The 24249-nt window shown below is 39.6% G+C and overlaps 4 protein-coding genes across 12 annotated transcripts in view; 2 read left to right on the forward strand and 2 right to left on the reverse strand.

Annotated features, from left to right (window-relative positions):
• LOC106110984 (E3 ubiquitin-protein ligase TRIP12) overlaps positions 1-7530 on the forward strand; it is a 32600-nt gene extending 25070 nt beyond the window's left edge. The window contains exons 9-28 of the mRNA XM_013292953.1: positions 104-233; positions 314-392; positions 539-738; positions 962-1139; positions 1339-1531; positions 1885-2078; positions 2230-2437; positions 2531-2628; positions 2854-2991; positions 3072-3196; positions 3283-3435; positions 3519-3730; positions 3929-4020; positions 4473-4776; positions 4845-5222; positions 5350-5538; positions 5693-5861; positions 5982-6098; positions 6245-6424; positions 6786-7530. Coding sequence (XP_013148407.1) covers positions 104-233; positions 314-392; positions 539-738; positions 962-1139; positions 1339-1531; positions 1885-2078; positions 2230-2437; positions 2531-2628; positions 2854-2991; positions 3072-3196; positions 3283-3435; positions 3519-3730; positions 3929-4020; positions 4473-4776; positions 4845-5222; positions 5350-5538; positions 5693-5861; positions 5982-6098; positions 6245-6424; positions 6786-6982 — 3534 coding nt within the window. The 3' untranslated portion in view covers positions 6983-7530. The remainder of the gene's footprint in view (positions 1-103; positions 234-313; positions 393-538; positions 739-961; positions 1140-1338; positions 1532-1884; positions 2079-2229; positions 2438-2530; positions 2629-2853; positions 2992-3071; positions 3197-3282; positions 3436-3518; positions 3731-3928; positions 4021-4472; positions 4777-4844; positions 5223-5349; positions 5539-5692; positions 5862-5981; positions 6099-6244; positions 6425-6785) is intronic.
• Positions 7531-7854: 324 nt separating this feature from the next.
• On the reverse strand, positions 7855-9018 carry LOC106111060 (transmembrane protein 256-like). The gene is made up of 3 exons (XM_013293026.1): positions 8828-9018; positions 8412-8687; positions 7855-8150 (listed from the first exon to the last, which is right to left on the reverse strand). The coding sequence occupies exons 1-3, from the start codon at positions 8897-8899 to the stop codon at positions 8007-8009; spliced, it is 492 nt and encodes a 163-aa protein (XP_013148480.1). The 5' UTR covers positions 8900-9018; the 3' UTR covers positions 7855-8006.
• Positions 9019-9309: 291 nt separating this feature from the next.
• Positions 9310-11963, forward strand: LOC106111157. The gene is made up of 2 exons (XM_013293165.1): positions 9310-9464; positions 9702-11963. The coding sequence occupies exons 1-2, from the start codon at positions 9401-9403 to the stop codon at positions 10955-10957; spliced, it is 1320 nt and encodes a 439-aa protein (XP_013148619.1). The 5' UTR covers positions 9310-9400; the 3' UTR covers positions 10958-11963.
• A 103-nt stretch (positions 11964-12066) lies between these two features.
• On the reverse strand, positions 12067-24249 carry LOC106111155 (inter alpha-trypsin inhibitor, heavy chain 4-like). 9 transcript variants are annotated; one of them, XM_013293155.1, is made up of 25 exons: positions 24087-24249; positions 21541-21661; positions 21235-21449; positions 20989-21099; positions 20554-20807; positions 19519-19622; positions 19249-19377; positions 18863-19063; positions 18581-18746; positions 18304-18504; positions 18069-18206; positions 17755-17921; positions 17455-17604; positions 17192-17371; positions 16810-16894; positions 16534-16557; positions 15610-15672; positions 15380-15415; positions 14466-14555; positions 13885-13926; positions 13652-13690; positions 13484-13522; positions 13070-13239; positions 12711-12856; positions 12067-12403 (listed from the first exon to the last, which is right to left on the reverse strand). In XM_013293155.1, exons 2-25 carry the CDS (start codon positions 21655-21657, stop codon positions 12355-12357), a joined length of 2916 nt encoding a protein of 971 aa, XP_013148609.1. In that variant the 5' UTR covers positions 21658-21661; positions 24087-24249; the 3' UTR covers positions 12067-12354. The 9 variants fall into 9 exon arrangements, with proteins under 9 accessions (XP_013148609.1, XP_013148610.1, XP_013148612.1 ...); XM_013293156.1 differs by lacking the exon at positions 15380-15415; XM_013293158.1 differs by lacking the exon at positions 14466-14555 and having other exon boundaries at positions 24087-24248.

The raw sequence follows: 24249 nt of genomic DNA on the forward strand, positions 1-24249 counted from the left end.
CCAATGCACTTATGCATTATAACATATATCGATATATTTACAGAAACAATAATAGCGTCTTCTTAGACTATAACTTAGTGTAAAATGTGGTTTTTGTTCGCAGTCTCCGAGCGGCACGAGTACAAGGTCCGGCGGAGGCGCGTCACCGCCCGCCTCCACCTCGCTCACCGCCATCGAACACAACTTGTCCCTCGCATTCTCCGCATCCGGATCATTCGTCGCTAGCTCCTTACGTGAGTTTTACTTGTACGCTGTATATTATCTATTTCAATTAGATGTACAAAATGTGATTTTAAAATATTTGATGTTCCAGCTACAGGTAATGAGAGCTCGGAACCTGGACCCACCACGTCCGCATCGACGTATCCTCACACTTCACCTACAGTACATAGGTAATTATATAAAACATTTTCTATCCCTAAGTATAATTAATACATTTATTACCAAGTCTCTTTCTACAGTTAATTGATTAGTTCATGTTTCATTAAGTTTAAGTAATTTAATTTAATTGTATTAAAAGTAGTGTACGACAATGCAGGTCTGGCAGTCCGCTGCAGTTGGCAGAAATGTTGAGGCGGAAACGCGCAGTGCGGCGGTCTGGCGGAGCGCCGGCGCGCGGGCCGCGGCGTCGCGAGGACCTCACCCCGCCGCACCAGCCGCCCGCCGCGCCCGCAGCGCCCGCCGCCCCGGCGCCGCCGCACGCGCACGCGCACGCGCATCAACCGCAACAGGCGCATGGTCAGTATCCCCAAAAGTTATTTGAATTTTATTGCACCTAGAAAATTACACTAAAGTTGTGATTTACAGTTTTCTGTTACTCACTGTCACAGAAAAGATGAAAAATCTACACAATTTCGATGATAAGCTGAGAACTTTTAATTGACATATATCTAAAGGGTAAAAAATATTGTTCGATCTATTTAATAATGATACATGTTTAATGTTGATTTAATTGATTTAGCTGTGTCGGTGATACCGTCAGCGTCGCGTTCTACGTCGCGCGTGGGCGGGGCGTCGCGCACCTCGTCGTTCCTGTCCTCGCTGAACCCCTCGCGCTGGGGCCGCACGCCGCACGCGCACCGCGACACCGCCCTGCTCGCCTCCCCGCACGCCTCCACTAATCTCACTGTACAAAACAAGTAAGACAAACTACATCACATATTTCAATCTAGAAATACCCATCGGCTGCGACGCTAAGGTATCAATTTTTAAAGCGTCCACTTCGCCAAATACCCCACTTTGATTATTATTTTATTTGCATTCCTATTCTAAAAGTAACATTTATCGGCTAGACTTGGTTTAAATGGAGTATTTAAATATATTTGTTTGTCTGTTTAGAGAGAAGGTGCGCGAATGGATAGTATGGAAAGCGGGTCGGCTGCAGCGCGAGTGGGGCGCGCTGGGCGGCGGCGCGGGCGCGCTGGAGCAGCTGGCCGCGCTGGCGGGCGCGCTGCCCCACGCGCACCAGCGCCGCGCCGCGCTGCATCAGCTGCGCGACACGTTACTACACCACGACGTCTCGCCCTTCGAGGTTCCTATACATCACTTATATAAAAAAACTTTTTCATTCATTCGCTGTAAAAAATCGCAAATGACACTGTTTTTCACGACAAAGTAATTAATATTCTTCAGACTACCTGTACTACGCCACGAAAGATAGCGCAAATGATTAAGGGCCTATCCCAACACTGGCTGATAGAGGTTCAGATAGCTTCAAAATGACGTCACTGACACATAAGGGAACAAAATATATTATTTTTGTTCCCTTATGTGTCAGTGACGTCATTTTGAAGCCTTTATTTCCTTCACATATTTAACACGTTCGATTATTATTAGAAAATTTACGATTTGGTGGTATGATCCCTTAATGTAATGTATGTGCAGGTGAATCATTCTGGAGTGCTGGGCGCGCTGCTGCAGTACCTGACGGGCAGCGCGGGCGAAGGCGAGGAGGCGACGGAGGGCGGGGAGCGCGACGCGGAGGGCGAGGCGCGCGACGCCGCGCAGGAGATAGCAGACTGCGAGGAACGCCTCAGGCTGTTCTTGCATGTCTTCGCAGGCATGCCGCTCGTGCCAGAGTAAGTTACATTATACACAAATAGTACAACAACGAGTTATTTCAATAGCTCGTTAGGTTACTTATAATATTTTTATGATAAAATAATTCATGCTAAGGTAAAGATTGTATGTAAGATAATAAGTATCAAGATGCGAATGGTGACGTTGCAGCGACCGCGATTGGATGGAACAAGTGTCGGAAGTGGGCGTGGCGAGTGCAGTGGGCGGGGCCGGAGGCGGGGCGGGCGCGCTGGCGGCGCTGGTGGGCAAGGTGAACGCTTGCGTGTCGCACCTCGAACAGTTCCCCGTGCGCGTGCACGACCTGCCCGCGCGCCCCGCCACCTCCGCCCTACGCTTCTTCAACACTCATCAGCTCATGGTAAGAACATACACAACTACATTATTTACATCACTTTTAAATGTTTGTTTCGAGATTTTTCTTATATCATCGTAATCATGTGTATTGTTGCAGTGTGATCTCAAACGTCATCCAAATTGCACCAACCTGAAACAATGGAAGGGCGGTGTTGTACGGATAGACCCGTTAGCTTTAGTACAAGCCATTGAACGGTGAGTGGGGTCTCCTACATTTATAACTATTTCAAATCCCTCTACAGAAACTACATACTACAGACAAATACAATCGACGAAAACTATTTTCTAATTATTTTGAGGAAACGCAATATAAAATTTTCACGTATATTTAATTTTATGCTATGTAAATTAACTTGGATTACCCAAAAAGCATAGTATAGCACATATAAAGTAGAGTATAAAGTGAGAAATGTGTGTCAGGTACCTGGCGCAGCGCGGGTACGCGAGCGCGCGCGCACGCGACGGCTCCGCGGCGGCTGCGCACTCGGACGACGAGCCCGCCTCGGACGACGACGTCGAGGACTCGCTCGGAACGCCGCCGCATCCCCACACCACTGAGTAAGACACTTACATTTAAACAATCATTACATCTTACAATTATGCATTATAAATGTACTACTAATATGTTTTACCTGCAGTTCTGATCACAAACTGGAATTCCTAATCGGCGACACGGTGCTGCCGTACAACATGACGGTGTACCAGGCCGTGCGACAGTTTGGCGATCACACGGACGCAGACACCGACACTGAAACGCCTATTGGTACGTACTTCTTACACTACTTAGATACATATATACATAGTTTAGATTCATTAAACACTCTTTTGAAATGGATGCATTTCGTACAGCAAACGCTGGCATCTGGGTGCAAACGCACACGATATACTACCGCGCGGTGGAGGCGGGCGAGGCGCCGCGCGCTGACGCCGCCGCATCGCGCAAAGGCAAGGGACACACCACAAAGATTTCATCGCGACGCAAGCCCGACCTGCTCTGGAACGGTAATATTCATATTACCTTTGTAACAAAAAGATTACTCCACAGAGAAACGAATGTATTATAATAATGTTTGTATGATTACCAGAGGGCGTAGTGCCGGCGCGTGAGTCGCCCCTGTTCGTGATCCTGCGGTCGCCGCTGGTGAGCAGCGGCGAGGTGAAGGACGCGTCGCTGCCGGCGCTGGGGCTGCTGCGCGCGCTGCACGCCCTCGCGCGCCACTGGCACACGCTGTACCGCGCCGCCTGCCTGCCAGACCACCGGCCGCTCGTGCCCAACTCCGACTTCATCAATCCCAAGGTTTGTTATGATACACATCTTCTCTACACGAGTTAATCGTAAATTATTTTTAAATGATTTTTTTTACGTGGTACCTTTTATAATGGTGTTTAAATTCAACTAACTTTAACAATCTAAATAAATGCTTCGCGGTCTAAAGTTTTAAAGTTGTATAATTTTACACCTGCAGATTTCTGTACTCCAACTTTTTACTTTCAGCTTGCTGCAAAAGCAAATCGACAACTTCAAGATCCATTAGTTATCATGACTGGAAATTTGCCACCTTGGTTAAAGAAAATTGCTTATGCTTGGTAAGTCTCGATTTGCTATTTAATAAAATGATATAATGTTGGTATTGGTATTGGTTTTTGTTTATTGTATCTTTGGCATAATAACAATATAATAATAATAAGCCTTTATTCAGATAATTAAATTACTGTCACATTACATAAATTGAGTTGAATATTGATACATTATATTTATATTAATTTTATTATCCTTTTTTTTCTTGTTTTGTTTTATTTCATTTGTTATTTATTATCTGTGTCCAAGTTGGACATAGGCCTCTTCCAAATTCTTCCATTCTCCCCCTCTTTTTGGCTTTCTTGACCAGGTCTCTCCTGCAGCCTTTTTTATGTCATCTTCCCATCGTTTGTGTTGTCTTCTGCGGTTCCTCTTACCTTTTTTTTGAATACCAGTAGTTTATGAGTTTACTCCATTTATCTTTGGCATAGTTAAAAAGAAAGTTGTGAACGTGTTCCAGTCCATTCGTGTTGCCGTTCGAGTGCCGACACCTGCTGTTCTACGTGGTGTCGTTCGACCGCGACCGCGCGCTGCAGCGGCTGCTGGAGGCGGGCGGCGAGCGCGGCGCGGCGGCGGCCGACGAGCGCGTGGCGCCGCGCCTCGACCGCCGCAAGCGCACCGTGCAGCGCCACAGCGTGCTGCGCCAGGCGGAGCACGTCATGCACGAGTTCGCCCACACCAAGGCACTGCTCGAGATACAGTACGAGAACGAGGTCGGCACCGGACTCGGACCCACGCTAGAGTTCTACGCACTAGTCTCACAGGTTATATAACGTTTCAATTCATATAACATTTTAAGCATAACCTATACTAATGATGTTAAATATTGTAGGAATTGCAACGCGCCGATCTCGACTTATGGCACGGAAGTGAGAACTTCAAACAGAAGCCGACGTCGTTCGGTGGTGAAATAGTGAAGAGCCAGCCGCCCGTGGTGACGGACCGGTCGGCGGACGCGGCGACGCGGCTCGCCTCCTCGGTGCGCGACGCGCTCAGCCTCGACGAGGAGCGCTCGCCGCAGCCCTCCGACCTCGAGAAGGAGACTTCCATCCCCTCGCCCGCGCCCGACGCCACCTACGTCACCTGGCCCTGCGGCCTCTTCCCGCAGGCCGTCGGCCGCAACGCCAGGGCCTCTCATCTCTCTCGGGTCAAGGCCAAATTCCGCTTCCTGGGGAAATTCATGGCCAAAGCCGTTATGGATTCTAGAATGGTGAGTTCGGAATACTTGTTTAGAAATGACTAAAAATTATCACAACATTGAAGCAATAATATGCTAACTTGTTAAACGTGAACCATCACTTATAACACTAAAGTTAATATTAACAATGATGTCGTAGGTGGACATCCCGCTATCAGTGTCGATGTACCGGTGGCTGGTGAGCGAGCAGCGGTGGCTGGGGCTGAGTGACGTACGGCACGTGGCGCCCGAGCTGTGGCGCTCGCTGTGCCGGCTGCGGCGCGTCGCCGAGCGCGCACAGACCCTCGCCGGCGACCCCCGGCACACGCCAGACCAGCGCGCGCATCTCGTAAGACCCACAAACACTATCATACAAACAAACGGTACTTCTCATACCTAGTTACTACCACGACGAGAGAAAACCGTGTCAAATAACAAACAAGTTGCATCCGGTATTTTATAGTTTGGCAACGGTGTGGTTAACATTGTTTAATACTTGTCAGATCAATGGACTAGAGTTGGACGGTTGTCCGATCGAGGAGCTGGGACTGGACTTCATCCTGCCGGGCGACGGGTGCACGGAGCTGCGGCGCGGCGGGCGCGACCTGCCCGTCACCGCCCACAACCTGCACAACTACATCGCCCTCGTCACTCACTGGCTGCTCTATGAAGGTCCGCATTAATAACCACTTTCTCTTCCATACCAACAGACTCGCAGCCCATGCTAACAATAATATTATGATATAAAAATACCGTACTAGATAATTAGTAATAAAAAATGTTTGATTATAGGAGTGGCGAAACAGATGGAAGCATTTAAAGAAGGCTTTGAATCAGTATTTCCATTGGCAAATCTCAAGATATTCTACCCTGAAGAGTTGGAACAAGTATTTTGTGGAAGTCCCTCAGGTATGTAACTTGTGTTGCCCAATGAAGCTTTCACAATCAGTTTATTTAGAATGGAAATGCTGGAGTATGCTAAAGTATTGTGAGAGATGTGAATGTATATGTTGTGATTGGTTTGTTATAAAGGGGAATGTAATGTGTATGTGCAGGGGGTCGCGAGCAGCGGTGGGAGGCGCGCATGCTGGCGGAGTGCATCCGGCCCGACCACGGCTACACGGCGGAGTCGCGCGCCATCCGCATGCTGGTCGACATCCTCGCCTCGTACTCGCGCGACGAGCAGCGCCTCTTCCTGCAGTTCGTCACCGGCAGCCCGCGCCTGCCCACTGGAGGTGACATGCGCTCACCACTCCTTACAATACAACTCTACCCCATTATTTCGTTTACTATTTTATCTACAGTCATGGGCATTGCCAGCACCACATCCTGCCAAGAAAATCAAAATTTGTCAAATAGAAATATATAATGATATTTGCATCAATCATCTCTAGAGAGTATATAGATAGCTTAAAAGGACTTTTTATTTAAAGAATTGGATGTCATATTCGTAGCATTCTCTTTGAAATCAAAAAGTTTTTATTACTAGCGTTCTTGACATTCAGCCTGAATCCATAGACGCTGCTTGCTTCTGCTGTAATTATTATACAACAATATAATAATTAATTGTTTTATGATAATGAATGTTGTTGGCAGGATTCAAGGCGCTGAACCCGCCGCTGACGGTGGTGCGCAAGTCGCTGGAGTCGTCGCTGGACCCGGACGAGTACTTGCCGTCGGTGATGACGTGCGTCAACTACCTCAAGCTGCCGGACTACAGTAGCGCGGAGGTGATGCGCGCCAAGCTGCGGCTCGCGGCCTCCGAGGGCCAGCACTCCTTCCACCTCTCGTGAACTGTGCGTACGATACTCGTGTGTGTGAATGTGGTTAGTGATATTGATAGTTGTAATGCTGCGGCCACAACCCTCTTATGTGCAATCAGAGTGATTTATTTCCCCGCTGTGTGACAGACACCTTAAAGTGCTGTGTATTTACGTTTTGTTCTCTTTTCGTTATACTTTTAGATTACATAAATATGTTTATAACTATATTTTGTGTTAATTTAATGTGATAGTTTTGTATATTTCTTTATGGATATGTTAGAGATTGGTTCTGAATATGTAAGAGTAGGGTGTGCGGTGCGCGGCGCGGCGCGGCGCGGTGCCTGCGCGTGCGCATTGCTTGTAATCGTCACCATGTTATATAAAATATCTTACTACATAAGTCATGTTTGATGGACCATTAAAAATCTTCTTTGAGAGTCCCTTCGAGTTACGATATAGCATTTAATGTCAAACGGTATATGTTTTGATTAAACTCTAAGAATGATAATTGTTTAAAGTTAAAGTGCAAAATTTAATATGTAACATTTCAATAAAACCTATAAACAATACTGATCAAACATGTGTTTTCTTCAACAACCTATATTCCCTTGTATTTGGATCAATGTTTTACTTCTATACATATAATAAATTTGGAGTGTCTGTTTAACATCAAAAGGAAAATTTTAGATTTCGGGAGATGATGAAAATCGCGTTTAAGAATTTATTGTCTGTCTGTCCGTAAGCTGTGTTTGTTCCGAGTAACCTCCAAAATGGCTTGGCCGATTTCTATAGGACTTTTACTGAAGGGTAGCTGACATAGACTGGCATATCACAGGCAACATTTTTATCTTAATATTGCGAAAACAAATCGTGGGCAACAGCTAGTAAATTAATAAAACAAATATTTAAAGGACCATTTAATATTTTGGTGCAAAATAAAATGATACATTTTTGATAACACTGTCTTAGATACTAATGTACTCAAATGATTACAATAACTGGAATAATCACTACTTACAATCTATAAACCGATCACCAATAATTCATAAGGGCTTTATATGACCATTGCCAACCAACCTAAGATAAGACAGGATCCACCGATAGGAGTGAGTTTTCGGAAGTTGGGGTTACCAGTGAAACAATGGTAGTAACATGTGCCACAAAACAATCCCATTCCCGCTATGAAAAATCCACCAGCCTGAAAATGTTTACAAACATTAAAAAGGGTAACTCACTGCTTCAGAGATCCTTTGTTATGTGCTTGGTACACAGACACTACATATCCCTTTAAAATTCCTTATAATGTGCATGGATACCTTACTACAAAATTCATATTTTACTGTTTTTATCAAATGGTAAGTCTTACTTAAATCATTGATAATATTATGAGTACTGCCATAATTTGGAGTAACATCTTTATTTGATAAACATGTATTTATATATTTTTAGTATTACTCACGATATATGGTCGTCTGCAAAGTGGCACAGTCATCAAAGCTAAGGTATGCAGAAAGTGGAATCTGTTAGCTGTTTCAAAGATCTTTCGTAAATCTTCTTTTCCTTCGGTTGCGGGAAATGTGCGATGTGCTCCCATAGCTCCGAGCACCACAGCCACGGCGCCGCTCAGTCCTGCGAGCCTGACAAACGGCCCTGCCGCTTGAGCTAACTCCCAAAGAGGCATTTTTATTATTATAGGTGCTGGTTGAAAGGTCTCGGTCTTCGATTTAAAAACACCCTGAAAATAAAATAGTAATAAAAAGCTGCAATAGTGTCTACTGAATAAAGATAAATCGTTTTTATCGCTATCTACGATGACCTAAGATATTTTTTTTGTTAATTCATGCTACATATTACATATTTAAATTTCTAACTTACGATTTGTCGTAACACATTCATAGCTCCTTCCGTCACCGTATTAATCATAAAAGCATCAGCTAAATTAACCATACCTTTCAGGATTTAGCTGCAATCACTTAGAAATAACAAAATAAGTCGTAGGAAAAGAAAGGTAATTTCTGTTTTCTTTATTATTGACAAATTGAAATTGATTTTATATTTTGACGTTTAGTAGTAGGGTTGTACTCTTGTGAGATAAGTTGTATTTCTAAACGTATTTCTATCTAGAATGTCTATTATAATGTGATTTAATCGCTTTTTGTTGTGTGAATAAATTAAATTCCATATCCATCTTTATTTCAGGTTCCATATTAAATTAAAAAATATATGAAAACAGCAAAAGAATTGATTCCACAATTACATTTTACTGTATAGCATAAGATGCGCCAGCGCAGTCAGTGAGTGTAAGTATATCATAGACTTTTTTATGAACAAAAAACCTAATGTCAATGTCAAATTAATTAACCTTCAAAGTTGTTTATTTCTAATTTTTCTTACGTATTTTGGTTTAGTTAATAAACTGGAGTTCTCTTGTAATTTTTTTAGTTAATAATGGATGATGAGTCTTCGCGTGATGTTATTTATGTTGAATCTCAAACTTATGCGGAATACCCTGGTATGTAAAACCTTATAAATATATAGAAATAATTTAGGCACAGCTAGATCACCGGAAATCATGGATAAGTAGCCATGCCGGTAATTTTTGTTTAACGACCGAATTCAATTATTCAAGTGTAAGTGATCTGAACCTTAGATGGTTCAGAAATGAATTACCCTTGTTTAAACTTTTGAAATGTGTCCCTTTTATTCATATGTATATGCTACAGATATTAATTATTAAAAAAAATTACAGATAGACCAATAGTAAAACTATTTGAAAGACTGATAGGCAATGATACAGAACAAAACACAATTTTGACAAAAACACAAATTATGAATATACTGCACAAGGAGTTTGATGTGGATGTTGAAAAAGTCAACTTATTAGAAGTAGATATTTCGATAAACATAATCATGACATATCTAAAAGATTGGCCAGAATGGGATAAATTTGAGAAGGAAATTATGAATTTGGAGTCTCAAAAGTATACTGAAGAAATAAAGAATATTATAGAAGTAAACTATTTAGCACTTAAAAAATATTTACAAAGTAAATTGGATATTGTAAAGTTATTATTGCCCATATATCTGAAAGAATTGCCACGAAAAGAGAAAATTGAACAAAATGTGGAAAACAAAAATTTGGATGATGAAAAAATTGTAATGGAAGTGTGCGCTACAAAAGCTCAACTAAATAATTTAATATTAAGACATCCTAAGTGCAATAATCATATTTTCAACTGGGAAGAGCCTAAAAATGAAAAATGTCTTATTCTGACAACAAGAGCAGCTTTACACTGGGGAGGCATTAATATAACTGCCAAGTTAGAATGGTCCTCATCAGAAATGTTAATATTTAAATATGAAAACCGTCATATATCAAAATTCACTCTTGTTAATAAAAAACTACCAGTCCAACCAAATAGGATTGAACATGCAACACAATTGCAAATGAAATGTAAAAATCAAAACAAAGTAAATATAACTAAAGAAAGTATGTTAAATAAAATTCTACAATATTCAAAAACTAAAAATTCATCATGGTGTAGTATATTTCAAATCTTATGTGATGATTTGAAAATGTTAACCACAGATATGCCTTCTAATATAGACTTGCCGGTTGAATTTAGAAAACATTTAAGTAAATATAGTTATGTCAGATATATGTATAAAGAGGTGACTGAATCAATAGCGGAGAATGGTGAAAATTACGATTTACAATTAGAAGAGATGGTAACACCAACCTGTTACTTGAATATAGACCTACATAAGACAAAAAACCAGAAGGAGTCTGTGAGATTTGAATGTGATCTTTGCAAAATGGAATTCAAAGGTGAAGAAATAAAAAACCTAATTGATCAACATTTTACTATGTACCATACTGTGGAGCCAGATTGGCAATGTGTTAATTGTAATACACAAATATCTGGAATAGAACTTGCACATATGAACTGGGACCACAAATGTCCATTAAACCACGAGAAAGTATTGCTAGCTCTATTGAAATAGATCTTTAAGGTGTAACAATACATGTACAGAATGACAAAATTATCTTGCTCTATAAGCAACCCTATTGTCAATTGTCATTAGTTTTGTTGACATTTACTTTGACATTAATGGCTCACTAGTGACCTGTCAATGTCAAAGTGTCACAAGATTGTCAATGTCATAGTTTTAGACCTGTAGCTTTCTAGTCATACTTTCTCTTTTGTTATTTGATATTTCTAAATCAATTATCGTACAGAACTAACAATTTTGTGCGCTCAAGTGCCGGTGCTCAGATATCCTTGCAAACAAGGTGTGTAGATGTAATGAGATTCAGTTTGTAATTTATGTCTTGTATGTCTCTTACTGTAAATGTGATTATACTATGTACAAAGTAGTATAATATGGTGACAGTTGTCTGTATGATATTGACAGCTGTCAGAACTGGACTACCTACTACATTTATTAATAACTAGCTGTTGCTCGCGTTTTTGCACGCGGGAATGTAAACTATAAAAAAAATATATAGTCGTTCTTCGCCTTTGTAATGTTGGTATTGATGGGAAAGATTAGAGAGATGGATGGATGTTTGTTGGTATTTGAAGCCTAATGTGCTAAACGGATTTAGATGAAATTCCGGATTGATGTAGCCGATAGTCTGGAAATAAACATAGGCTACCCACTTTTGATTTGTTTATAATTCCATGCGGACACAGTCGCGGGTAAAAGCCAGTTTTTAAAAATTGTCTACCGTTATAAATAATTACCAAAGAATAGTAAGGTACAAGTAAGAAATTAATGAATTTTATAGTATTTTAATGTCACCTTAGTACTGTTAAATATAAAAAAAAAACTGAAAATGTTAAGTTAAGAGCTTTTTATATAAAGTTTGGATATATTTTTATAAAAACAAAAACAAACTAATGTGCGAACATGTCTGATATTACTATATTATATTTTCTTAAATTATATTCTCTTACTGTATTATTTTAATTATTATAAAAAATGGTCAGTGTGACCAAACTCATTACTAAAGACTTATAAACACAATAAAGGTAGAGTAAGTGGATTTGCAGATTGATTAGTTGTAGTGTTACCATATATTTTTATAACTGATATAGGAAAATAAAGCATTTTTACAAACTTAAAAAATCGTATTTATTTATTGTCACAATCTATCTCCTTGATCAATTTAAAATTGGCTGCTCACTTTGTTGTTTCAAATATGATGTTTCAACTCTTTTTACCTTAATTTTAAAAACTTATGAATGTATATAAATTACAACTTGCAAAGTTGTTTTAAATTTAAGTGCTTGTCCAATATTTATGTTATGTTTACACAAATCACTATCATCAGTGGTCCACCACATCAAAACCATGGATCGACAAGGATAGTACGCTTAACATAATTGCAGCTCGCTTTACTGTGTCTTGTCCACTTCGCTCGTTGGACAACAAACACCAGCATACCTGCAAAATAAATATAATATGTAACAGTTATTTTTAAAGACAAACAAACTTAAGATAGATGCGTTGTCTACTTTGAATCGACGACAAAGGCGATGCACAGAAAGAGAAAATTCCCCATTCCTATAATTTCCTTAGAAGAGTGAGAAAGGAAAGTGGACTTAAATTAGGTATTCGACACATACTTATCAGATTGTACGGGGATTAGCCTACACTAGACGTCTTCTGTGCTGTGGTATTGCACCGGAGGAAAAGGTAAATTTATATTTAGTTGTTTTAAGGAGTCATCAAGTGGGTTCATTCAGCTTACCCGTCACCGACGACACAGTAGGTGTGTGCGTAGAGGGGCGGGGAGAGGGCGCGCGCCGCCGAGCACCGCGTCAGGTACACGCACCGGCCCGGGGACGCGTCCGTCGCGTGCGGGCACTCTGCATCACCCGATGCCGCTTTAGGTGCCTGACACAAATATCGACAATATTAACACAATATTCAATAAATCATAGTATTAAGACGATCTCTAAACATTTAAAATGTAGGTATAAAGAAATATAAGGATTTGTTTAACACTTGAAACGCTGATAAGGTTTGGCCATAGTTCAATCTTTCAAAACAGTCAGAAAATATTTATGAGTTTTAGTTACAATATCATATTAACAAAGTATTATTCACATTATCTTTTGTAAGTTTCAAGACGACTTGCGTTGTATTCGCATAAATAGTGATGGTATCTGTGCTGGTGTCCAGCAGCGGAGCGAGCCAGGCGTACTCCTCCAACTGATACGACTCCAACGGACTCGATGTCGTGGTAGATGGCGCTACGTCCGACGTCCTCATCGCGTCTACAACACATTAAAACCATTAAAACAATGTGAAAATACGAAATCGAGTATTAAATAAATATGCAATAAAATATCATTGGCGACAGCAATTTATCATTAAAATCTACAACTGGTACTAATTGTTGTTAAATGTAAATAATGACAAAGGAAACCGTTTAGAATAATCAACCATTAGATTCACTCATTAGTGAACTGGGAGTCATAGAACCATCTGCAAGAGAAATACAGTATTAATGAGCCTTACTCCACCGAAATCTTGGCGTAATCCTCTTGGTATAAATACCTGTGGATAGAAAAAATATATAATAAGAAATTAAATATAACGGAAATAGATTATTTACTTCGTGGATCAATGCAGTACTACGTTAAAAGTCTTTTAGCAGATTAGGGATGGAATTAATATTTATCTTACCCAAATTTCTGTGTTTCATAGGAGTAAAACCGCTGCGATCTGTAAACATATATTTTTTGTAAAAGGTCGTCGACAATAAATGGCTGAAACCAAAACAATGTGTCGTATGTAAAATGAGTAATTTAAAAAGCAAATAAACCGCAAAATCATTAAATACATTTTAAATGTGTAAGCAAAGCTATGAATGTTAAGTAATATCGGTCAATAACATATTACAGCTAATTAAAACTTACATAAAGACGGAGAAAAGGAAAAATCAGCTCTATTGGATACACCTGTAAACATTCCTAAAATTACATAATAATTATTAACATTTAATCAGCTCAAAAAAACAAATTCCTTTTTAAGGTTATGTTATGCCAAGTTTGTAAAAGGTAAGTAATGAATTATTTTCACATTAAATAATAATTAATTGCTTTTCTAAATTATTAACCATAGATAATCATGAAGATGAAAAGGATAATGACGCATGCGTGGGATGAGACCCCTCGCGTCCGACACCATTATTATATTATAATTGATATAACAATGATCGAATGACCTTGTTAAAATTATGAAGGCTATAACCCTTGGTGTGTAACTTAAAAACTTGCTATAATAGCCAATGGCAGAATTAAAATATAGTAAAAAAATAGTTTATGTAAACTTATAATAAAATCTGTACTACCCGTGGTTTGCTTCCTTTCAATGCCAGTAGCTTGTTTCCGTTTCCTGCAGTTCGTGCAATATTTTCACAAATGATAAACGTGCTGTCGCCAATGATATAATTTAATAAAAATATATAAGTTACATTAGATATATTAAGCAAGCTCACCGTAATCATCAATTAATAATTCAGTCTCTTCATAAGCATGCATGTCGAGCATCGGCGCGGCCATGCCACTCAGCGCGATCGGATATGCGCCTACAATTAAATTTGGTTGTAAATTTTTAAACATACTTAATAATTTGCTTTATTAATCTGCATACTTATTTTAGCATTTACGCCACGAAAGGAGGGGGAGTGGACAGTAGCACCCCCTGGAAATAACCACAATTTTTATTACTTTGATGTCGGTGTCAGTCAAGGTAGATTAGTCACTTAAACGTTAGGTACTATACTTTCAATTGTCAAATGTTATGGTAAAAATGTAGAAAGCCGTACGTAGAAATATCACTGCATACCTTGGCTGACACAGACATCAAAGTAATAATAATTGTACAATATAGACATAAGAGCTACAATAAGGGAGGTTTAAGTAACTGTTTAGTGTATTGTTTTTTTGAAAATATTTTGTTTGGAGGTCGATTTTGTTTTTTGTTAATGTTTAATGTAAGCTTACTTTATTAACAACCAATAATGAGAACGAATAAGCGAAATATAGATGCTCATTGTGGTACATCCACTTCCATGCGTCTCCCGCGATAAGCAAATTTGCATGTTTTGATCCCACCCAATGTAATGATTTACTCGGTCACAGGGAATTAGCACAATAAGCGGACCCACATTCAACATAACGAATTCAGAGATGTTGATGTTATTTGCCAGTTGTCAACAGTTTCAATACATTGGCGAAACAAAGTATTCGTAAGAATTTGGTATAACCCACAGCAACAATGTACGAGTATGATATTAAAACAAATTGTTTAACGTATAGAAAAGGTATTTGATATCAAAATCCAAAATATTTATCATTAATAATATCAAAAATAACTTTTAAAAGTATTAAAAAAACAAAATTAACATACTGTCAGCGTAACCTCCAGCCAGATTATAAGAGTTAGCTGAAAAGAAAAAAAACTATAAATTATTGCTTCAATGAAAGAAAGCAATACTCGATTGTGCCAGTCTTTATATTAGTAAGCCTTAGAGGGTAAGTCTCCCTCTCCCGTCCAACTTGGTGAAAACACTGACGTAAGGAACATTTTTCAGTCATATTACATACGTTTAACAGTCTTGTACGAGTAAAGTGACTTACCGAACATTGGTTGGTGCGCGGAGAAAGAAGGCGCGTTAGGAAGAACTGAATCGTAAGATAACGCTGTAAAATATAAAATGATATATTTAGTATCGATTGCCGTTTTCTCTGTCATATAATTTAATTTTATTATTATTATTTTCCAGTCGGTGGCTCAGTGATTTAAGCTCTTGACTTGTATCTACAGGTATTGGGTTCGAATCCCGCCATGTACCAATGTGAGTTTCGATTTTTCGAATTTTCATATGTACATAGTTTACCCGACGTTCTTACGGTGAAGGAAAACATCGTGATGCAACCTGTACAAATCGGCGAAGAAATTCAGAGATGTGTGTGAAGTCAACCAACCCGCAGTGGGCCAGCGTGGTTGACTATGGCCTAGTCACCTTTTACTTTAGGGTAGGCTCCAAGCCCCTCGGTGAGTGTCATTAGTGAGCTGGTCATGATGATTATTATTTTCCATTGTAAAACCAACACTTATTTCGGTAGGATCTAATTTGTAGGGTAATTTTTAAGATCGAATCTTTTTATATTGTATTTGATTGTAAATTGTAAATTAGTAGCCCCAGTGGTTGAGAAAATAAGGAGTAAAAGGTAAGAGTGGTATGGGCATGTTATGAGAAGGGATGAATCGCATGTAACAACCTAGAAAGAGATGGATGGATTGCGTGAAAGGTGACTTGATCAAGAAGGGAGTGATGACTGAGATGACAGATGATAGAGTGCTTTGGAGGACGAAAACCCGGGGCACCGACCCTACGGGAGTAGGATAAGGCAGGGGAGATGATGATGTAAATTGTAAAATAATTGAATTTGAATTTTGTGTTATACTTAAATGTTTATGTTATTGATAACTTATTGTTTATCACTACTTTAAAAAATATACATTGATTACTAGATATATATTTGTGTTTTTTTTCTCACCTGTAGGGAATTCCGAAGTAGAATCTGAAAAAATAAAAATACTTTTTTATTAACCACTCTATTTTTTGTAGGATTTCAAAAATAGTAAAAAAACCTATGTTACTCAGTGATAACATAGTTTTTTAATGGTAAAATAATTTTTTATATGGGCCCAGCAGTTTTAAGTTAGTTTTAAGGTAATTCCAATACATACAAGAATCGAATAAAACAAATTTTTCGTGTGTAATAAATATTAGAATAGATTTGAATGTTTTTCCGAATGTCGAAGTTAGTTACCTTTATCCGCAGATTCAGCATTCACAGCACTGGTCGCGTTTGGTTTCACCACCACCAGCGAGGTCAGGCTCGTCACGAATTCGTACTGTAATATATGTTTATCTCTTACAACATGGACCTCGCCAGGGATCAACAATAAATCGCTGTCCTTAAGTCATTAATTACTAGTTATATGCGATCATATTTGATACAGAATTTTACTACATATTTCTGGTCAGGCTGGCCATAAGAAAAGAAAACGCATGTAAGCACAAGATTATACGTTTATGATGCGTCAACTAAATCCTGGCAGTTTGATCCGAAGTTGTGCTATTAAAGTATCGTAGCGTGGTAACCCATAAACATATCTAATAGCTGGAAAAAAGAAATATATATAGTATACCTTAAGTGCCAGTTTAAGAGCCTTCTTAGCTGGGCTGTTCTCGTCGTCGTCCTTGAGGTCGCTGACCTGGCGTTCGTCGAGCAGCTGCTGGATGGTGAGGTAGGCCCACAGCCGCTCCAGCGGCAGATACGACTCCGGCTTGTCCTCCACCGGCACCGACGTAGACACGTCGTAACGTTTCTACAATACAATCCGCACATTAATAACAATAATATGTCATCTGTAATCGTTTTGATAAAGCAATTAGATAAATAGAAACTGACCCGAGATACATCGTCGAGGCCGACGCCGCAGACGCCGTAGATGTGCGGCGCGAGCTCGCCGGCGCCGGCCAGCACGCGGCCCGCCACCACCGCCTCCGAGCCCGCGTAGAACCGCCGGAACTTGTGCTTCGTCACCGACCCGTCCTTCACCTGCCCTCGCCACATCGCCATACCACGTCTTAACAACTCGACTCACCGAATACTTGCATTGTTTACAATTGCAAAATTTCAAAGAATCTTATCATTAGGACACCGATTTACTACAAAATTCTACAAAAAATAAAAATAAAAGAGAAAGACCTGGTCGGGCGGGTAGACGAACTTGACGTTGGCGACGAGTGGCGAGGAGATCTGGCGGTAGAAGTCGTGCAGCTGCAGCGCCGCGTCCGACGCCTCGTAGATGTGCCGGCTGAAGCCCACATTCTTCAGCGACAACTTGCGGAGGAACGATTTGTCAGCGTCCTCGCCTGTTGCAACCGAATCACGGTTAACAATCATAAAAGCACATAAACCCACAACCGAACAACAAAATGTAACATTACATGTAAAAATTATTTATGTAAAAATGTAACATTAAAAAACTGTAAGAATTAACCAAATTAACAACAGTTTACCAAAGGCCAGGGAGTAAATGGACGCCTTGTGGTCCCCGTAGTTCTTCTCGGCCACGATGTTCATGATCTTGGACGGATTGAGTTCGCCCTCCGTCGGCTCGCCGTCCGTTAAGAAAATTATAATTGGCTCCTTTTCATCTGGAAACAATTTTTGTTTTTCTTAGTTATTAAGATCGGTCTCGACTACAACCTTAAATGGACGTCATTCGTAAAAAAATGTTAGCATAAGAGTTACCGTTATTAATTTCACTGTCGTTATTTTCAACTGGAGCTACCTCTTGCTTCTTCTCAGATTGTGTAACTGGTGCATCCGATGTGGCTTCAGAGTTGTGCGCGACGGGTGTGGTGGTTGCAGCAGCAGAGGCATTATGGGTTGCAACACCGTATCTTTGAATGAGTGCAATCGCCGTGTCAAGGGCGGTGCCGATATTTGTTCCTAAACAGAATTAAAAACATATTAAAAAACATGAAAGGTTATTCCTAGTTCAGATATTAATAGTAAATTGACTGACCACCGCCGGCGCGCAGCCTGGATATGAGCAGCTTGGCCTTGGCGATGTTGTCCGGAGTGGCGGGCACGGGCGGCAGCAGCGGCGGGATGTCGTAGGACGCGGGTCGGTAGTAGAAGCTGTTGTGGGGCGTCGCCGGACGCTCGTACGCCGACGCTATATCTAGAATCTAAAAGAAGATGAATTTAAAACTAAGTTAAAAACTGTTGGAAGCCCCATTAACACTTTTTTTATATTTATACAAATATGAACTCATCTGCAATAACCAGACAAATTAATGCTTACCTGAACGGAGGACTCAAACTGGACGATATTGATGACGTCACCCTTGTTGAGTTCGCCGAGGATGGTCTGCATGGCCTCGATGAGCTGCTCGATCTTGCGGCCGCTCATGGAGCCGGAGATGTCGAGCACGAACACAACGTGCTTGCTCAGCGGCGGCAGCTCGCTCGGCGCGAAGAAGTGCACGAAGTAACCGTTGTTCACCTACAATATTCGCTAAACTGTATTCCGCCATACTGCGCAACACGCGCTCATCCAAGTCCTATATTGCTACTAGTGTAGAATATTTGAAGAATTTTTGATGAGCTTAAACGACAAACATTCAAAGGAACTTCATTTATAACTGTACTCATAATTATCAGATATTAGAATGATTATACGACACTCACCAATATTTCGTTGGTCTTGGAGCGGTCGACGTCGTACTGCACGACGAACTGTCCCAGCGTGCCCTCCTGCGGCATCTCCTCGTTGCTATGGAATCCGTACCGGTCCACATTGCGACGACTACTTTTGTCCTGCAACAAAATTGACACCAGGTGTGTGTGAAACTTAGTTTATTATCTTTGAGATGTGTGAAAAAAATCTATCAGTCAGTTTACTAATTCATTTTTCTTTACCATACAAAATGTTTAAAAATATACGTAATAATTAGTTACCTTATAAATTTGTATCAATACTTTCTGTTCGTCGAGGTCGGGTGTAAACGTGATGGTTGCCTCACGATTTTTATTGGTCCGCTTAATAACGGCGTTTTTGTTCTCTGCAAAATAAAATGAACATAGATTAAATTAGAATACTGTTCATAATTAAGTTTTTTTCTAATCTAATCCAATAGGTTACTAATAAACTGCCCAGTATACCACTAACCTTATCAGTTTTGAATGGGATTTTAGCAAAAATTCGCAATAACCTAACCTATTTATTAACCCACTGCAATTTTAACGAAATATAATTTTAGGAGATGGTACATTACAATAATCGATTAATTTTAAACCCAGGACTTCATGATTCGTAGTCCCTATTTTTGCCATTGGATTATCAAGTTGTAAAAATAAAGTAAGATATGGATTCAATGACCCAGTGGAAGTTAGCGGCCGACACGACCGCGTACACCATTAACTTGTCAAACTGGTTAATAGCTGAGGCGCAGGTCGTGTCTTCGCGGACGTTTTTATGGCCAGTGTTGTCTGGTTTTTCCCCACAGTTACATTAGAAACACTTAATATCACAATAAATTGAAGTAAAAAAGTTTGTAACGGTTCACTAACGTTATTTAAGAACTTTGTAAACTTTGTCTTTTAATATTGCCTCCGTATTATATTAACCCCTTAAATATTTCCTTTTTGATTGCTGCATCTAAAGTCAGATTTTATATGTAACATTCATTAACAGTTAATAGAACAACGCTATGTTAAAATATAAGCTATTTATTAATAATCTTTATTATAATATCTCAAAGTTTTTTAAAGATTTTATGCCATGTATTGTCTTGGTGTCTCACGTTGCCGTGTTTGAGGAAAATGATGATAATGTGCGATAAGGTCATAGTGCATTGATAGCAATCTAAGTACGTTAAAGCAAGTCTTTAAACCAAAAGACCAAGGTAAACTGGCATGGAGAAATTTATTGGACCATGCCGAGGCCCTCCTGCGGCTGCGTTGTCTGAGATAATGACGTAAAAGTAAACATACGTGCGTCTTCATTGGTAGCGTCGACTTCGTTGCCGGTGCGTATCTCTGGTACGCGTAACACGGCGATGCCCTGCGTCTCGCGGATATGCACTGTGACGGTGAGGCGCGGCACCAGCGCGCCGGGGTGCAGGTTCACCGCGTGGTTGTAGACACCGTTGCGCCGCGACAATAGCTCCTCGTACGTCAGGTTGAACACTGCCCGGGACTTTGGCTCCACGTTCACTGATACCGTGAACACGTTGGAGTCACGAGCTCTAGAGGTTGACGATAAATTTGTTATAGTTTTTAACAATTAATTCACTTACTGTGACGAAGGAACTAAACTAAAAAGCTCTTAATTAATCAATATCTTTAAAGGACATTTTTATTAGGTTAAAAGCAAACTTTGAATATTATAAATATCAAGGAAATTTTTTATTGGTAGTTGATACGCACTTGGCAGCAACATGTGCGGCACCGATACCCTGCGCTACCGCCTGGGTGTAGATGTTCTTGGCTTCTTGCTTCTCCTTAACGTAAGCTTTGTAAGGTTTCCCGTCTAAAGTCCTAGAAATAATTAAAAGAAAATATTCATACTTATAAATCTTCATATAATAGATTTAAACATTATCAGTTGGCAGGACCAGATATTTAACTCGGATCCCATTGCATAATTGTATCACAGTATATTTTGTGACGTACATGACGAATCCGCTGATGAAAGCAGTCTCCGGCAGCAGCACCCTGAAGGTGTACTCTTGCGCGCGGCGGGCGGGATTGTGCACGTGAGCGACCACCGCGGTGCTAGCGTAGCGCAGGCTGATCTCCGACCGCACCGCCATCTCGGTGAGCGTGATCGGTCCGTTGGGCTCTTCCGTCGTAACCTCTGTCACCGCGCTCGCCACATCGGACGATGTCTGTATGAGAAAACACAATATAATTCTAAAATTCAATTAGACGCGTGTATGCTACACCGATATCGATAAGAAAGTTGAAAAAAGTACTTACGTCATCGCCGGATCCTGTCGTCACTACTAAAGTTTCTTCGGATGGCAGCGCGTGAGGAAATGCAACCGTCACGAGTACGGACAGGCATAACAAGACGTGCAACCCGCGTGACGTCATTGTGCTACAAAACAAAATAATAAATCAAACACAACTACTACTACTATCTAAGAATATAATTAACCGGCAACTTATGATTATGGCAAAATTCAACAGCAGTTGCTCCATATTTTTATTAGTTAAGTAATGTTATGAAAAGATACATAATCAGGTGACCTTCTTGCTCAGTTGCCGCCTTTTCGTTATAAATAAAATATCCCGTGTTACGCGAGATTGTACTGCAGTAGATAACCTGTCACCGACTTATCTACAACTTACACTTGTGACCTAGAGAGGAGGAGAGATATCAGTATTCCATTTGGCACAGTCCCAACACACCTTCCTTTTTCACATTCATCTACCTACGCATGTGTGTTCTTTTCTTCTAATGTTTCTTATTGTCCATTTATAAAAAAAAAAACTAGTAGTAATGTAAAATGGTGAGTCGTAAACAAACAAAAGCTTTCCATCCCCTGTCTCAATAAAAATTATATTTCAAGTGTTGACATGGAACCAAAAGTAGTACTTACTAAAGTTACGATAAAGTTATGGAATAATTGAGGAGTACGCCGCAGGAAATCTCAATTGAATTATGTTTAACACACGACCGAGTACATAATTTTCAATGGATTCAAGGTTGCTACGCAGATTTATTCATAAAAACACTTACAAACGCAATATGTATACGCAATACAAACTCACAAACAAATATTTTGAGTGTAAAGCTTTTATATAACGACTAGCTGTTGCTCGCGACTTCGCCCGCGTGAAATTAAAAATATAGCCTAACGTTACTCACAGATAAATTACCTTTCTAACGATGAATGAATTTTTAAAAATCGGCCCAGTAGTTGTTGAGTTATTTCAATACATACAAAAATACAAATTTTTCCTCTTTGTAATAATAGTATAGATAACGATTTAACATTAAATTAAAGATTCTTAGAATAAATAAAAAGAAACAAAAAACATAGAATTCATTGGCAACGATGACTTTACAAAGCAGCGTAGTTACATTACAATTCTCTTCCTGTTAAGGACATGAATATAGTATAACTATTTAAAGGCTACAATAATGATCGGTGCAGTAGTCATAACATGCTACTTACAATATAAATTTTTCGACTGTATAGCATAGCGAAATTATTAATATAATTGTACCGGGCATAGCTTATTCATATCATAAAGTATTAGAATCTGTTTAAGTTTCAATTTAAATGTGGTAATAATTTAAGCAATTGCAAGACTTATCTTAAATTGATAAACAAAAGAAAATGTCACCGTGACCTTATAAACTTAGCAAAAGTATTTTAATATCTCTACGAATTTTTTTGATAAGCAAGAAATAAGGAATTTTTCGTCGAATATGAAACTTTTGGGGCGAAAATAATTGTATGTTTTCTAACTTTCGTAGCTTGGAGGATCTAGATAATAATCTTACTAATATCATAAATGCGAAAGTTTAGATGGATGGATGGATGGATGGACGGATGGATAGATGGATGTTTGTTAGAGTTTGTAGCCTAAATGGCTGAACTGATTTCGATGACATTTGGTATAGATATAGAGGATAGTTTGAAAGAACACATAGGCTACTCACTTTTGTTTTTTTTTAATTCCAAGCGGACGGAGTCGCGGACAAAAGCTAGTACAACATAAAACTATAATTGACATATAAATAGGAATACTTCAATGGGCAACGTGTTAACTTGATAAGTTACGGTTTTTCCCCGAATAAATATAATTTAGTATATGGATATCAGAAACTTTCCGATAACCTCAAGCATACAATAATAGTTCCTGCGAACATTCAAAAATTACGGAATAATTCTTCGAAGAAAAACAAGGTCTGAATGATCAGAAATAGAGTCCAACAATCGGACTAAACTTCTCGCAAGTGTTAACGTGAACCTACGTGATTCGACTAGCGAACTCGTATCATACTCCAAAACAGCAATTACTTTTTTCTGTTGAAGTGTATTTGATCACAAAAATTTGCAATAAAATTTGTTCCCATATATACCTACGAGGTCATCAGTAAGCGCGTCCCACTTATGATCATAAACATCAAACGAAGTTATAAAATATGTCGGAAGTGGATTTTTACTACAAAACCTCTACAGAATGTTTTGTCGGTTATTCTATTTGCAAGAAACATGTAATAATAGGCATGTTATTATTCACAAAATATCTTTAAAGTCTGGAATAACTGTATAACACTTGTTAGTTAACAGCCGATGGCAAATATAATGAGACGAGAAGTGACACATCTTATCACATTGAAACTACATTTCATTCAGACTGCAAATATAGCACAAGTAATCATTGTATGCGAGCATGCATTGATTGATTGGTCACTGGCTTTGATTGAGAAATAAGAAAAAAAGAGAGAATTGTAATTGACCGGCCGGCGCAGGAGGCCGATGTTACATAAAAGAATTCATACTCACTCGTTTGTTTACGCTCAACAAGATGATTGCATCAATTGCCGCTCGACAGCGGCACGTTCCGCATTCGATGCCCACAGGCCGTAGGTAAATAATATTGTCGGACGATGGGCGCTGGTCGACGTGTGCCCCAGTCGGTGCCCGCCGCGAAACTCGTCACAAATCC

Source organism: Papilio polytes, unplaced genomic scaffold, assembly GCF_000836215.1.
Source record: "Papilio polytes unplaced genomic scaffold, Ppol_1.0 DF824180.1, whole genome shotgun sequence".
Taxonomy (NCBI): domain Eukaryota; kingdom Metazoa; phylum Arthropoda; class Insecta; order Lepidoptera; family Papilionidae; genus Papilio; species Papilio polytes.

Excerpts from the sequence above, each read along its gene's own strand:
- LOC106111155 (XM_013293155.1), bottom strand. The coding sequence starts at position 21,657 with ATGACGTCACGCGGGTTGCACGTCTTGTTATGCCTGTCCGTACTCGTG. Across the intron at positions 17,605-17,754 it reads TCGTCTACCCGCCCGACCAG|GTGAAGGACGGGTCGGTGAC; the intron begins GTCTTTCTCTTT and ends TGGCGAGGGCAG. Across the intron at positions 13,523-13,651 it reads TATGAAACACAGAAATTTGG|GTATTTATACCAAGAGGATT; the intron begins GTAAGATAAATA and ends TTCTATCCACAG.
- LOC106111157 (XM_013293165.1), top strand. The coding sequence starts at position 9,401 with ATGGATGATGAGTCTTCGCGTGATGTTATTTATGTTGAATCTCAAACT. Across the intron at positions 9,465-9,701 it reads AACTTATGCGGAATACCCTG|ATAGACCAATAGTAAAACTA; the intron begins GTATGTAAAACC and ends AAAAAATTACAG.
- LOC106111060 (XM_013293026.1), bottom strand. The coding sequence starts at position 8,899 with ATGGTTAATTTAGCTGATGCTTTTATGATTAATACGGTGACGGAAGGA. Across the intron at positions 8,688-8,827 it reads TGAATGTGTTACGACAAATC|GGTGTTTTTAAATCGAAGAC; the intron begins GTAAGTTAGAAA and ends TTTTATTTTCAG. Across the intron at positions 8,151-8,411 it reads TTTGCAGACGACCATATATC|GCTGGTGGATTTTTCATAGC; the intron begins GTGAGTAATACT and ends AAACATTTTCAG.